Source organism: Muscardinus avellanarius (genome assembly GCF_963383645.1).
Source record: "Muscardinus avellanarius genome assembly, chromosome: 1".
NCBI classification, from domain to species: domain Eukaryota; kingdom Metazoa; phylum Chordata; class Mammalia; order Rodentia; family Gliridae; genus Muscardinus; species Muscardinus avellanarius.
In genome coordinates this window covers 30,026,397-30,041,962 of record NC_137786.1, presented here as the reverse complement: position 1 = coordinate 30,041,962, position 15,566 = coordinate 30,026,397, and the positions used below count along the sequence as shown (strand labels likewise).

At 40.0% G+C, this 15,566-nt stretch overlaps 1 protein-coding gene across 2 annotated transcripts in view; it reads left to right on the top strand.

Annotated features, from left to right (window-relative positions):
- Window positions 1-15,566, top strand: part of SLC45A2 (solute carrier family 45 member 2) — a gene marked incomplete at its 3' end in the record, with an annotated part of 47,257 nt that overhangs the window by 13,248 nt on the left and 18,443 nt on the right. For both annotated transcript variants that reach the window (XM_080718980.1, XM_080718979.1), the window contains exon 3: window positions 14,052-14,377. In XM_080718980.1, coding sequence (XP_080575106.1) covers window positions 14,052-14,377 — 326 coding nt within the window. The remainder of the gene's footprint in view (window positions 1-14,051; window positions 14,378-15,566) is intronic.

The window sequence follows — 15,566 nt, the reverse complement described above, 5'->3', positions numbered from 1 at the left end:
ACACCCAGCAGGTCACTAAAATCCAAATTACAGGTCGCCTTCACCCCACCCTCTGGCCCTGGGATTGTTTCATTTAACATAAGAGCCCCTGGGAGGAGTTTTCCCTTACTCATTTCTCTGCTTGGCAGCTTATTTTATTTTTTCTTTCCAGATACCGATCCGCTTGGCTTACCTCCTTGTTTTGTTATAATCTCTGATCACGCAGTTCTCCTGTCATGGGGAAAGACTTGATTCTTCATCTAAGGTTCTGTAGGATCCTTGGCTTATGCGATGGAAAAGAATTTCAGTACGTGCCAGTAGACAGAGATTTATACATATTTAAGGGAGAACAAGGACCTCCTCAAAACCGAGAGAGGCGTCTTTAGGGGTTCAGGGTTCTTCTTTTATAGAGGACTTTGATAAGGCATGGGCAGGGAGAGGTATGTGAGGATGACTTCAGTCTGGTGGTCTCCAGACAGTTTTTGGTGGCCTGGCCATCCTCAGGGTTCTCAGAGGTCTTCATTATCTGATCAATAGATAAGCTGGAGAGTCCCCTAAATTATAGATTTCTCAAGATACCTGTCTTGTTAACCAGGCATAGGGCAATTATAGCTTCTTTTGGTTAATTCTAGGATATACAGATTTCCTAGGAATTTGGAAGAGACAGGCTCAGGAGAGAGAACTCATTTGGGTAATAAAGGTATGAAGAGTCTTAGCACCAGGTTCTTAAAGTTATATCTTACTTCTCCCTATGGGTTTCTTTCTACCTGTTTATTTCTTCTATTATACATCACTCTCTCTCAGATGTACTCACTTTACATCTAACTGCCATCTGCCTCTATGGGCTTCTCAATATGTGGTATTGAGTTAAGGGAGTGAGCTTAGGTTTCAGTAGAGAAAATTGCTGGAGCTCAATTTAATTTAAACCACTAAGAAGAGGAAGAAGCAGATTTCGACTTACCTCCTAAGCATGTGGTATGCTGAAATCAGATGAGGGAGGAGGAGGAGAGTCACTTTGAATTATATGATCTTTGAACCAATAGCTTTTACTACAAGAACTGATTTATTTCATGCATTAAATAGGCCCTGGAACTTTTCATGCAGTTGAAATCTAAACCCTTCTTACCACAGTTTGTTTATTATTTATTGTCTGCTTCTCCAACCAACATATAAACTCCCCCCCTAGCAGGGACATTACCTCCCTGTTTGTTGCTCTATTACCAGAGCTTCCAATAGTGTCTGTAATAAGGAAAGTGCTCAGTAAATACCACTGCGCTGGATATTCTATTTGAGTGTCATCAATTTACCAGTGGCTAAGCTGAGTTACTGGGAGGTAAAGTGACTAGCTTAAGGTAGACTAGAGGCAAATCAACCACGACCAACCAGCTAACCAAAGAATAGCTTCAGTCTTAATCTCTGTCCCTCTAAAAGTTGAGCCCCACATAAGTGAATACAGACTATTTGGTTTGGGAAGTGGTCCCAGAGGACAAGAGGAAGGAAATGATGGAGTGGAACTGGCTTCTTCTCCAGGTGACTACCTTCCACCTTACCAGGGCCCTCTAGAAGCCCAACAAAGTAGATTGCCTGACTCTCCAACTGGGGGGTGGAGGGGGAAGACTTGTCTGTCATCTCTGATGACCAAGGGTGGTACCATGGGTTTTTCCTGCTGAATCCCACCTGTGAGTCAGCTGGCCACACTATGACTAATTGTGGTCTCCACAGCAACTGCTAGTGCAGGAGAGAGGAGAGCCCATGGAGATTTGCAGGGGCTCACAGGCACTTTTCCATCGGGCTCATGATTTCCACTCTGGAGCTTTCTCAAGCTAGCATTTGTGCGCCATGCTCCGTAATCACCATTAGGAGGAGCTAAAGGACTTCACAAAGTATTTCATTCCCCTATGGATGCAAGCTCTCAGCGAATCAGAAAATGTTAGTCCCTAGGACTTAAAGCCCAGGTAACCAGGAATGGCTCCAGATGAAGACCAGTTAATGACTTGACTTTGCACTGATTTCTAATGAATTTCTAAGCAAGAAAAGAGCCAGATATTATGTGTCATGGCAGAAAATGGGAGGTTTTAAGAACCTCATTTGAACTAGGTTCACAATAGTTATTAATATGCCTCAATTGAGAAACCTGCTTTGGAAATAATGACGGGATAATTAGGGAAAATGCTTTTGTGGAAGCCATTATTTCATTAGGCACTTTAGCACAGATTAGAAACCTTCCACAGAAACAAAAATTGCAATCTCAGGGCACATGTTGTCTCTGGTGAACCCATTTTCCATGCTTTCTGCATTTATGTAAGTAAGAAAATTTTGATTTTGGCAATGGTTTACTTCAAGTTTTTAACTTATAGCATTACTAATTCTCAGTAAAGGACAAGCTGGATAGATTCTTATGTCTAAAATGGGTACAAATCCCACATCCCAAACTTAATTGCTTTATGTTGCCACAGTGTGGTGAAACTTGGTCTCAGTGAGTTTGGACTCTTCTCCCTCCCTCTCCCCAAGGACTTAGAGTACAGAACTTTTGGAGGGGGAGGATCTTTTTTTAGTATCATCTGTTCACACTGGCTTCACAGGGGTGCCACTGTGCTACCCTATCTCAGTGGCCAGCTCAAGCTGTCACAACTGAGTCATCTTGCACTCCCTCTGCAAGGCTCCTCCAGGACCCAGGATTCTCAGTTCCCTCTGAGCCATCTGCCCTTCCTATGCTGGGCCACTAGAAGGTGAACTCTGTAGGCTGCAAACTTCATTGAGTTTCAGTTTCTTTGTCTCTAACTTAAGAGATAAAACTATAGTCAATCCTCGTTATTGGTGGATTCCATATTACCCACACCTAAAATTTACTTGCAATGCCCAAATCAACACTTGCAGGCCATGAAGAGTCATTTGAGGATGTGAGCAGAGTGCAGAAATAGTTGACTCACCATATGCACATTCCCAGCTGAGTTCCAACAAGGCCATGCTCTTCTGCCTTCTTGTTTTGATTCTTATCATAATGTAAAATAAGTGTTATTTCATAGTGTATTTAGTGTCATGATTTCTACACATTTGTGCTCCGTATTGGCTACTTCACTATTTAAAGTGGCCCAAGCGAAATACTGAAGTGTGGTCTATGTTCCTAAGTACAGGGAGAACTTCATGTGTCTGATGGAGAACATGACATGCATTAGATAAGCTTTGTACAAGCATGAGTCACAGTGCTATAGATTGTGTGTTTGACTATAGAAAGAACAGTGCCTTTAAATAGGAACACATATAAAACAAAATATTGTGACCAAAGGGTCATAGGAAATTTATGTTGTATTTTCCCTAGCAACAGTGGCTCCGTATTAGGTAATGTTAGTATTTATTATTAATGACAACTTTATAGGATGTTAACTACAGCAAATAAGTAGGCATGCCTTTCTCAAAAGGCTATCATGAGAGTTTAATGTGTTGATCTGTGACAGGCACTTAGCACAGAGCCTGGGACATAATAAGTTCATCTGTCTAGATCTACTGTGTAACCATTTCTCCCTGGAAGTCTTATCGTCTTCCTGGGGTCTGACCAGGAAATGAGACACGGGTCCCTTTTGCTCTTGGATTCCCTAAGTCAACTGGGGAAGTTTCGTTGTGACCCCCTGCACTCCAACCTGGCGAGACTCGTGGAGGAAGAGGACCACCAATGCCCCAGGGATTCACCAATACGTGTGTTCCCATCATGAGTGGGCTACTTCTCTTGGGAAGACTTGTTCTTAAAGCACATTTTCTGCTGAATCTACTGTCAATGCGTTTGGAGCCTTAGGGGATTTGAAACTCAAAAACAAGGAAGCACATTCTTATTCTCTGTTTTCTATTATTATATCCCTTCCCCTAAGCAATGAAGCATGCTGGCCCAGCTGGGATATAAAGGAAGAACCCAAAGGGAAAAAGGAAATGCCAGGATTAGAGATAGCAGGAGGAAACAGTGGACAATACTTTAAATATATTAGCTTACCATCTTTTAAGGGAAAAGTTGCTTTGTAAACCTAAAGAAATATTAGGTCAGCATGAGTATTCTCTCTTTGACCCAAGCATGTGCATTATTGTGACTTATTTTCCTTGAACTCTAAGCTTCCAAAGGGCAGGCTTATAGGTCTTTCTCATTGCTGTATCCAAAATGTCTAATAGTTATTGTTGGTAGTAGATGTGGAGCCAGAAATTAGGTACTTGCCCTAATTTGCCAAATTAAATAATTGGGACAAGTCTTTGATAAAGGAAAAAAAATAAGCCAGGCGTAGTGGCGCATGCTTATAATCCCAGCATTTGGGAGGCTGAGACAGGAGGATCACAGGTTTGAGGCTAGCCTCAGCTTAGTGAGGCCCTTTGCAACTCAGTGAGACACTGTTTCAAAAATAAAAAATAAAAAATTGGGCTGGAGGTGGAGCTTGGAGGTAGAATGCCCCTGGGTTCCATCCCCAGTACTGCAGAAGGAGAAGAAGGAAGAGGAGGAGGAGGAGGAAGAGGAGGAGGAGGAGGAGGAGGAGGAGGAGGAGGAGGAGGAGGAGGAGGAGGAGGAGGAATAAATTGTATTATTTGCTGAGAAATCATTAACACATTTTCAAGAAAAAAACCTAATTCTCCTCAACCAGAGGGAAGAATGTTCCTGCTTATCAGAAAGACACAATTCATGTCCACAGTGTCCTTGAGATGAATTCTTCAGACTCTTGGGCACCAGTCTTTTCTTCATTCCTTTGGTCAGTAAACTGATAAGAGCACCTTATTCCTTAACAGGGGAGTTGAATAGAGGGGAGGAGAAAATAAATGTCAGCTATGAAACAGGACATTGGTAAGCTTCCAGGGTTGGCTCTGAAATGAGACCCTGAGGTGTTCCACCAATTTCTTTTGATAAACAAATGGACACACACACACACACACACACGCACATGCACAGACACACACGCACACATGTACACGCACACACACTCGTTCTCATACTCACAGAGTAGCTAGTACTTAAAATTTTCAAGGGATCATACCTAATCTGACACTGTCAATGCTATTTTCTCAAATGTACACAATAGTCAGAGTTATCCTGTGATGCCCATGGGAGCAGGGTGGGGATTTCATCCCTCTCCTCTGTAGGTAAAGTGACCAGCAGCACACTTCACTCTGGACTTGTGCTGTGTCCGCACTGATGCTGAGCCACAGACCTGAGGCAGAGAGGCATTGGAAGACACAGCAGAGGTGCAGAGACTGGCCTGGAGAGACCCTTTGGTCTCCCTGGTCCTTTAGATTCCTTGGTCATGACAGCTCTTGTTTCCCATTATATCTATATAGTTGTAGACAAAACAAACAAACAAACAAACAAAAAATTATATTCATTTGGATTTCTAAGGAGAGCCACTGTTCTTAGTTACATAAATTATGGAATGATATCTGTCTGCTAAAGCCATTCCTTCTCGTGAGGTTATCTCTGGTCTGGTCTGACAGCACAGCCTGGCTCTGTGAGGAAGGAGGTACCTGGATTGTGTGTGCATGTGTGGTCCCTTCTTTTAAAGGCCTGTTATCTACTGTGGCAGCAGATGTCTTCTGGATGCTCCAGACTATGGCTTGTCCAATAGCCTGATGATGGAGTTCAGGGGCCCGAAAGAGGCGAATCTTGGCAGTAGGGATAAATACAGTATGGATATAGATATGGGAGACTGTAAAATAATGAAATGTCTAGCCTTCATTGCAGCTAAGATGACTAGGTTTTGTTTGGGAAACTATCATTAAAGATAAAATCATTTGCTTAAGCAGAAAAAGCAGAAAGAAAAGCCTCCAATGAATTCCTGCAGCCTTCTATTGGTCCTTGTCATAGGGAAGGTATAAATAGATAAAGCTTAAATGTTTCCATTCAGCGTTTTAATGCTTTATTTGATAAAGCTCCCGAGTGGCACAATATGCCTTCCAGGCCTGTCCTGCTAGGTTGTTATCTCTTAAAGCTACATTCCAAGTAGCTTTGAGACAAGCAAAGAGAGTGGCAAGTGGCAAGATTTTACTTAATTGACTAATAAAAGAACCAATAAGGAAGAATAGTTTTCCTAAGCTCTTGCAAGAAGCGTGTGTGTGTGTGTGTGTGTGTGTGTGTGTGTGTGTGTGTGTGAAGGAGAGAGAGAGAGATTAGTGAAAGAATAAATTCTAGGTTAGACACAAACTTGGTTAATCTGTATAAGGAAATCAATCTGTAACTCCTTGGTAATAGTTTTGGGATAATTTCTCTACCAGGCTATAAAAATGTAACACAAATCATAGAGCCCTATTCATGCATACAAATTAAACTTAATTTTATGAGACTGAAGACTATTGTATTTCTGAGTTGTGGGTTGTTGGTAAACCATCCTATAACAACAATGTCCCATTCTCAAAGAATGTCAGATGACAGTGGAAAGTGTTTGTTGGCAGTTGCTAACAACTGGCCAATCTAATAGTGGTATTTAGACCAGCACCAGTGTTTCTGGGGGCCTGAAAGAATGTATGGTTTGGGACCCCATCTTGGACTATCAGAATCAGAACCAGTATTTTATCAGGATTACCATATGATTTGCATCCACATTAAAGCTTTAGAAACACTGGTCTAGAATGATATTTTCAAAATCAGACAGTTGCAGTCTTTATTTTTTTCCAAGTTTGAGATAAATTTTTTTGCTCATATACTTGACACAGCAGGGTTGGGAGAAAGCCCAGCATCCAGCTCCCAGAATGGTCCACCAATAACTGGACCTTATATTGACTAAGTTCTTCCAACCAGCTTTGGGCAGGCAGTCTTCAGACCACTCAGTTTAGTAGATAGCTTCCCTGCTTCTGGGATGCTTTGGACTGAGTGTTCTACAGGAAGTGAATAGATGCTCTGTCTGTCCTGCTTCTGTCATGACACATGCTGGTGTTCTCCATGTATGATCACACTGGACCGTTTACATAGAGGCACCCCAGTTTATGGGGCATCTCCTAAGGTTTGTGCACTGGAAGCTTGGTCTCTAGTTTGGTGGTATTGAAACAGTAGACTCTCTAAGGAGTGGGGCCTAGTGGAAAGTGGTGAGATTATGGGGCTTCACTCTTATGAGTGGATTAATGCTATCCTGCAGGAGCAGGTCATATCTACTGTGACTGATTAGCTTTCAAGAGAGGTGGTTGTTATTCAGAGAGGCCATTCCATGTGCTTGGCCCCTTCAATGTGTGGTTATTTCCCTTTTCACTTCTCCACAAAGTAATTTGGCCAGAGGAGTCTTCACCATATGCAAATATCATGCTATTTAAGCTTTCCAACCACCAGAATTGTGAGCCAAACAAACCTCTTTTTATTATAAAGTACCCAGCCTCAGGTATTTTATTATAGTGACATGAGACAGACTAAGACTATCTCTACTCTTGTTTCTCCGAAGAGAAGTGCCTAAGATCTTATGACTAGAAAGCATTAAGGTAGAATTCACAAGCAAGGAATACTTCTTTCCGTGCTATCTTCTATCACAGAACCATGGCAGCTTATGTAGATTTCTTACATAATTCCTCAAATACCCTTTGAACCATCCTCTCTTTTTTGTTTTTCAGTGGTGGGGATTAGTCTCAGGGCCTCCAACATGCTAGACAACTGCTCATCTCTGAGCTACAATCCCAGCTCTAACTCTGAAATTTTTTGACTCACTGATTTCTTGAACTCTTATGACTCTCATTGCCAATTAAGAGAAACCCTATAGTAATTAATAACGATCAACATCATCTTAATACCATTAGCTAAATGCCAATTATTGACTTTTTGGAGCTGTTTTGTATTCTTGAGTATTAAGCTTCCCATTTGTTACAGATACTTGAAAGTAGCTCTTCACTAATTTTTTTCTTCTTAAAACCACCTCCTGGGGAGGAGAGTGAGATACTGTGTCTTATTTATGTTTAAATCCTCAAAAGATAGTAAAGTCAAGTTTTAATATTTTTATTGGTACATTATGACCCTGTATAATAGTGGGATTCATTGTAACATATTTATTGGGTTTATTCTTTCTTTTTTTTTTTTTAGTTAGGTTGGCTAGTGGTTTATTTATCTTGTTAATTTTTTTCAAAAAGCAAGCTTTTGGTTTTGTTGATTTTCTGTATTTTTTAAATTCTTTACTTTGTTAATTTCTGCTCTGATTTTAATAATTTCCTGTCTTTTACTGGCTTTGGGGTTAGATTGTTCCTGTTTTTCAAGGGCTTTGAGGTGTGTAATTAAGTTATATATTGGTGATTTTCTGTTTTTCTTATGTGAGCACTCAGTGCTATAAATTTTCTTCTCAATACTGCCTTCAAAGTGTCCAAGAGGTTTTTATATGTTGTATCTTTATTTTTATTTGTTTCTATAAATTTCTTGATTTCACCTCTTATGTGTTCTATGACCCATTCTTCATTCAGAACTGTGGTGTTCAGTCTCCACATGTTTATGTGGTTTCTCTGGGTCTTCTTATAGATGATTTCTAATTTAATTCCATTATGGTCTGAAAAGACACAGGGAAGAATGCCACATTTTTTGAATTTGCTAGTGCTCATTTTGTGGCCCAGGATGTGATCTATTTTGGAGAAGGTTCCATGAGCAGCTGAGAAAAATGTGAACTCTGCTGTGGTTGGATGAAATATTCTATATGAGTCCAACAAGTCCATTTGATTAATGGTATTCTCTAGTTCTGAGGCATCTTTACTGACCTTTTGTCTAGAAGATTGCATCTAATGGTGTGAGAGGGGTGTTGAAGTCTCCCAGTATTATTGTATTGGGATTTATGTGTGACATAATGTCACAGAGAGTTTGTTTTATGAAAGTAGCTACACCTATGTTTGGGGCATAGATGATGATTGTTTTTATTTCCTCTTGCTGGATTGTTCCTTTTACCAGTAAAAAAAAAAATGACCTTCTTTGTCTCCTCTAATAAGCTTAGGCTTGAAGTCTAACTTGTCTGATATCATAGTTGCTACTCCTGCTTGCCTTCGAGTTCTGTTGGCATGGAAATTTTTGCTTCAGGTCTTACCTTAAGTTTGTTACTATCTTTACTTGTGTGTTTCTTGCAAGCAGCAGATAGATGGGTTCTGTTTTTTAATTCATTTTGTCACTTTATATCTTTTTATTGGAGAGTTGAGGTCATTTACATTCAGTGTGATTATTGAGAGATGATTTTTAATTCCTAACATGTTAAGATTTTATTTCAGTTTGAAATACTGTTTGTTCTTTGCTTAGTTGTCTGCTGGGCGGAAATTCTTGCTTATCTGGTTCTGGCATGTATTACTAATTTCTTTTTTGCAGCTAATCTCTGAGTATTTTCTTTAGTGCTTGTTTTGAAGACATAAATTCCTTTAACTTCTGTTTGTCATTGAAGCTTTTTATTTCCCTATCCAATTTAAAAGATAGTTTTGCTGGGTAGGAAATTTTTGGCTGGAAGTTGTTTTCTTTCAGAATTTGGAATATGTTACTCCAGGCTGTTCTGGCTTTCATGACTTGGTTTGGGAAGTCTGGAGTGATCCTAATTGGTTTGCCTCTAAATGTCACTTAACCTTTTGTTGTCGTTGCCTTTAAGATTCTCTCCTTGGCTTCTACATTGGTCATTTTGACTGTTATGTGGCATGGCGAACCTTCTCTCTGATCTTGTCTAACAGGAGTTCTATATGTTTCTTGAACCTGTGTATCGATCTCTTGCTCTATGTTTGGAAAATTTTCTGTATTACTTCTTTGAAGAGATTGTTGATTCCTTTGGTTTCACTTTCTTTTCCCTCCTCTATGCCAATTATTCTTAGGTTAGCTCTCTTAAGATTGCCCATATTTCTTCAATATCCAATTCCTGTTGTCGAATTTTTTTTCTTTTTCTTTCTTTTTTGGGGGGGTGTCTGGTGATAGACCCCAGGGACATTCGACCTCCGAGCTACAGCCCCTTCCCTATTTTTTTCCCTTATTTTGAAACCAGATCTCACTGAGTTGCAGAGGGCTTCGCTAAGTAGCTGAGGCTCTCCATGAACCATGATCCTCCGGTCTCAGCCTCCCAAATGCTGGGATTACAAGCATGCACCACCATGCCTGGCTTTGAATCGTTTTTTTTTTATGTTATAAACTATGTGTTCATTTTTGGAGTGATCATCTTCTAGGAGCGAGATTCTATTTTCCATGTGGTCTAATCATTTGTTTATAGTTTGAAATGATGCCTTTACTTCAATGATCACATCCTTTATTTCTTTCAGATTCTCTAAATTCTTTTCTGAAAATCCTGTATTATTTCTACAGTTACAGTCCTGATTTGATCTTCTGGAGATCTCTGCATTTCTGTGTTATCAGGTTCTGTTATTGTGGGGTTGTGAAAGCTCATTGCTCCATTGTTGTTCTTCCTTTCCATAATTTCAGAAGTTTGTACCTGTTGCTTTTGGTGGATTTCTCTCAGTCTCTAGGTGTTAGCTGGTATATTCAAGGGCAAGTTGCATTGTATTCAACAGTGAAGACTGAGTAAGGAGGGAAGTGAAGGAGTAAATGGAAGAATAGGGTAAGGTCTCAGATAGGGTCAAATAGTATTAGTATATGAGTTTGGTAAGGTAGTATATGCTAGAGATTAGAGATAGTACAAATGTAGTAGTATTTTAGTAGCTGATGTAGAGTTTCTGGTATAGTTATATGAAGTGGATTTAATACAAGGCAAGGGAATGATAAAAAGAAGAGAAAAGATAAAAAAAAAGATAGGAGAGAGTAGGTATGTACAAGGGAAGAAGCTTGGGAGAGGATTTGGGAAGAGGGTTAAAAAAAGTAAACAAAATAAAAAAAAAAACCACAAAAAACCCACAAATCCCCCCAAAAAGAAAAAAAAAAAACAGGTATAGTGTCACAAAAAAGAACAAAAATCCAAACAATCCTAATAATGAATTAATGCAATTCTGCAAATAAATGACTATTTAGCAGTCTCTCTCTGTGTAGATACAAAGTGCCTCCTGCACCTTTCCCTCTGTAAGTCTGTTTCTCTGAGTCTTCTCAGTCTATGCAGATGGTCCATATCAATAGGGCTCGATTTGATATCAAGTGTAGGGCACCCTCCACACTTTCCACTATTTTGGAGTCTAGGTCTCTCCCTGCCTCTGTTGGTGGCATTATATCTGAGACAAAACTCAATGTAGAAGTCTCTGTTCTCCACAGCTAGGGCTGGGCTAGTCTGACTTCTCCCAGTTCACCACAATTGGGATGTCTGTGGTGTTCCCAGAGATCCTACTCATTGGGTTTAGTGTTAAGTGTAAGACTCCCTCCACAATTTCCACTAATCAGAGCATGAATTTGTCTGAGCTTCTGATATGATCAACAGCAGATCCCACTCCCACCTTTTCTGGGCTCTTCTCCAGATCACTATGACTTCACTTATCGTGCTCTGGATCTCTGGAGGATGTGGTAGTCTCAGCCACCACCACTCCTTCCCTGGGTTGTATAGCAAAGTCTCAGACCCACAGAGTTAGTTAGTCAAGGCTGCACAAGACACTGAAGGTGCTGGATGGGGTGTTTTCCCTCGGGAAACCGAGAGTAGGATGTGGTAATCTCTGCCACCAATACTCCTTCATGGGTAGATTTCAGACTCAGGGAGTTTATCCAAGCTTTGTGGGACCCTGGGGGTGCAGAGCTGGGAGTTCTCCTGTAGGGGCCGCTATTTCATGATTGTGGTGTGTGCTAGGCTGGAGCTCTTGTGGGCGTGGTGAATTAGCCACCTTGCTGGCAATATGGCATTGATGCCACACCCTCGGCCGTGAGACTATCAGATTTCTTTTCTGGTTTTGAGCTCCACTCTGAATCTCTGGAGGGTGTGATGGCATGGCCACTGGGAATTCTAGCCGGTCTTTGCACTGAAAGAACTGCTGAATTACAACTGACTGGACTACAACTGGTCACTTCAGCTTCTTATTTTCATCCTTGGAATCTAGTTCTGTGAGGCAAGATGGCGTCAGCGTGGCAGCTGCCGCTGCACACACAGCAGGCAGGTTTCTTTTCTACTCTCTGGTTGTTCTTCTAGCCTTCTTTTTCTCTGTCCCTTGTATTTATAGCTTTTATTTCTCTATTGATAGTATTTTCTGGCTCTGTAAGGCATTATTATTGAAGCTATGGAGATCGAGTGTCAGCAGTATTCATAGATGCTGCTTCACTCGGTTGCCATCTTCCCTATCCTCCATATAATTGTTATTAACCAGATTGCAATGAGATCAAAATCATCTATTCACCCACCATTCTGGATAAACTAGGGCTTATGTTACTCAGCATCAATTTGTGTGGTCTTAGGTTTATGCAACTTTCCTGTTAGAGATAGGTACTCAAATTTTATTTTCTTCCTGATTCTCTGGTCTGTGAGGATTTTGTATTTATCTGATAAATAAAATAAAGATTTCACTCATAAGGAAAAAACAAAACCTGATTCATTTGGATAGATAATTTGTACCTATCTAAATTAATTATCTAAATTAAAATTTGGTAATTATCTAAATAAAAACCTCCCGTCATGGTAAGGCATGGCAGGAGGTTTGATTTAAAAAGATTTTTGACAGAAGGATCAGCCATACATAAGATTGTGACGATGTAGAGGATATGTTTAGCATTTCATGCCTTAATTCTCTGGGCACTCTCTGCCCCTTGGTATGCTCCTCCTATGCCATGATGTTCTCAGAAGTCACGGATGTCTACACTGAAAGAAACACCTGAGTAACACATAATACTTTGATGCTGTGTAGGGTAATATCTTGCCCATACCAAAGACACATGTGTTTTAAAACAAGAACTCAAGAGTATGATTCACAAATCATGGGATTTCAAATAATAGATCATTAGGGTGAGGTCAATATTAGAGAGCCTTGCTTCAGTGAGAATGTATTTAATCATAAGTGAATAAAGCAAACATCAAAAAAGTCAGTCACTAAGCCAAACATGAGAAGTGGGGAGGGGGGAATGAATGGGGTAGAAATGGGGTAAGGGCTAATTGGGTGATGTGTGCATATACGCCTTTACCATCATGTACTCCATTAAGATGTTTGACTACAATGCACCAATAAAAAATTAAATTAAAAAAATCCAAGTTCAAATCTTTTGGTATGATAATGGTTTTTTTTTTTTTAAAAAAACTCATATTAAAAGTCTTTGCATTCGTTTTCCATTGCTGTGACAAAAACCTGAGAAAACCAACTTAGAGGAAGAAATATTAACTTGGGCTCATGCTTTGGGAGGTTTTAGACTGTGGTCACTTGACTCCATGTTTCTGGGTCTGTGGCGAGGCAAAGAGATCATGGAGCCCACTCAGAACAATGCTGTTCATCTCCTCATTTCTGAGAAGCAGAAGGGAGTCAGAGACAGGGACATGATGTACCTCTCCAGGACACACCACCAGTGACCTACTTCCTCCAACTAGGCTAGGCCCCACCTCCTAAAGTTTCTACCACCTCCCAGTAGTGCCACCAGCTGGGGTCAAATCTTTAATACATGAGGCTTTGGGGGATATTCCAGATCTAAATTATAACATTTCTGTTTTTATTATTTGTGCAGCTAGCAACTGGGAACAAGTACCTTGAGCTACTAGAGGAAAGAAAATAGCTTTGAAGACTGTTTCATCTTTGCAAGCTTGCTTGCATTATTGTGAAAAATTTGATGATAGGAAAATAGCAATAAAACCATTTAATTTTATTTCTTCCAGAAATTGGTTCTCTTTGGAACACTTTCAGATGTAAATTTTAAATTAAAAACAGTACAGAGAGTGCATTTGGAAAGGCCACAGCATCTCTGTGGAAGCGTACTAAATACTTACTTTGTCTGACACTATTCTGAACACATTCTACTTTCAAATCATGACCCTACTAGTAGGCACACTTTATCATTACCACCTGTGTTATGGGTGATGAAGTCAAGGTCATAGCAAACAAAAGCTGGAGCTGGGACTTGAACCCACACTGTATAACGGCTGGTGTCTTAGCCTGTCACCAGATTGCCTCATCAGCCATGCCTAGTCCACCTCTGCTGTTCTCCAAGGAGGTCCCATTGTAGGAGTGGGGGCTGTGCAAGGAAGAAGGAAGATGTCATGTCCAATATGCTAATATAGCTCTCTTTTGTTTTCCAGGTTTGGGAGGTGCCCTAGGTTACATTTTGGGTGCCATAGACTGGGCCCATCTGAAACTGGGAAGAGTGCTGGGCACAGAATTCCAGGTCATGTTCTTCTTTTCTGCGTTGGTGCTCACTTTGTGCTTTATCATCCATCTGTGCAGTATCCCTGAAACCCCACTTAGAGATGTTGCCAAAGACATTCCCCCACAGCAAGCCCCTAAGAACCCTCCATCGTCATCAGATGGAATGTATGAGTACGGTTCCATCGAGAAAGTTAAAAATGGTTTCATAGACCCAGAGTTGGCAATACATGGAGGAAGAAGCAAAAATCCCAATGAACAGGTAACAATACAAATTATTTTTTCTTTACTTGGGAAATATATTTTTTTGCTCTTGCTTTTTTTTTTTAAAAAAATCTTTGTTTTCTTTGCTTGTTTGAAGTGAAGTGTTTTGTGAAGTCTAATTAAATTTTCAAAACTCCAATAGCTACTATCCCTCGGAATTAAAAAATCTCTACCTCAAAGAAAAATGTGTTGTATTTTCCTCTTGTCCTTTTGTCTCTTACTATTTTCCGAGCATCAAACCAGGAAAGATGATGCCAACTCTGAAAGGTTAAACCATACAATAAGCCTGGAACCATCCTCAGGCCACGAGAAAATATCCTCTTAGATTAGGATTGTAAATTATAAATTTGTTCCTCCAAGTGGCAGTATCCTTGAGTTGGTGACTGAATTGGGAATATAGATTTTGTGTGTCATGAGTTGACTGAATATTTCTTTTACTCTATTTCCAGTTAACTGATCAGTATATTTATTAATTTAAAATTCTAACAAAAACTCAACCAAATGCCAGAGAAATGGGATAGGGTTCAGATGAAATAATCAGAGAAGATATTAGAACTATGCTTACCAAAATAGAAGCTACTAAACCCATGGCACTAGCTAAATTAAAATAAAATAAAATTTAGCTCCTTAGTTGTATAACTACATCTTGAAAGTTCAAAAGTGCCATGGTGCTGGTAGCTAATACTTAAGGCAGTGCCGGTGTACAGCCTAGCATAACTATAAAATGTTTCACTGGACAGCATCAGTGCAATGATTTCTTCTTTCTTCAAACTGAGTCTAAATACTCACTCCTTAGTTTACTTGCCCATTTTAATTAGGTTACTTGTTTCCTTAGTGCTGAGTTTCTTGAGTTCTCTGTGTATTTTAGATACTCGTCCTCTATCAAAGGAATAGTTGCAAAAATTTTCTCCCATTCTGTCCTCAGTTGAGGTTCTTGATAGTTTCCTTTACAGTACTGAAGCTCTTTAGTTTAATGCAATCCCAGGTATTGATCCACCTTTTAGTTTCTTGTGCCTTTAGGGTCTGTTGAGAAAGTATTTACCTGTGCCTATGTGTTATAGTGTTGGACCTATGCCCTCTTCAAGGTGCAGTAAGGTCTCTGGTCCGATTTCCAAGTCTTTGATCCATTGTGAATTGTTTCTTGCTCAGGGTGAGAAAGTGGGATTTATTCCCATTTTTTTGTATAT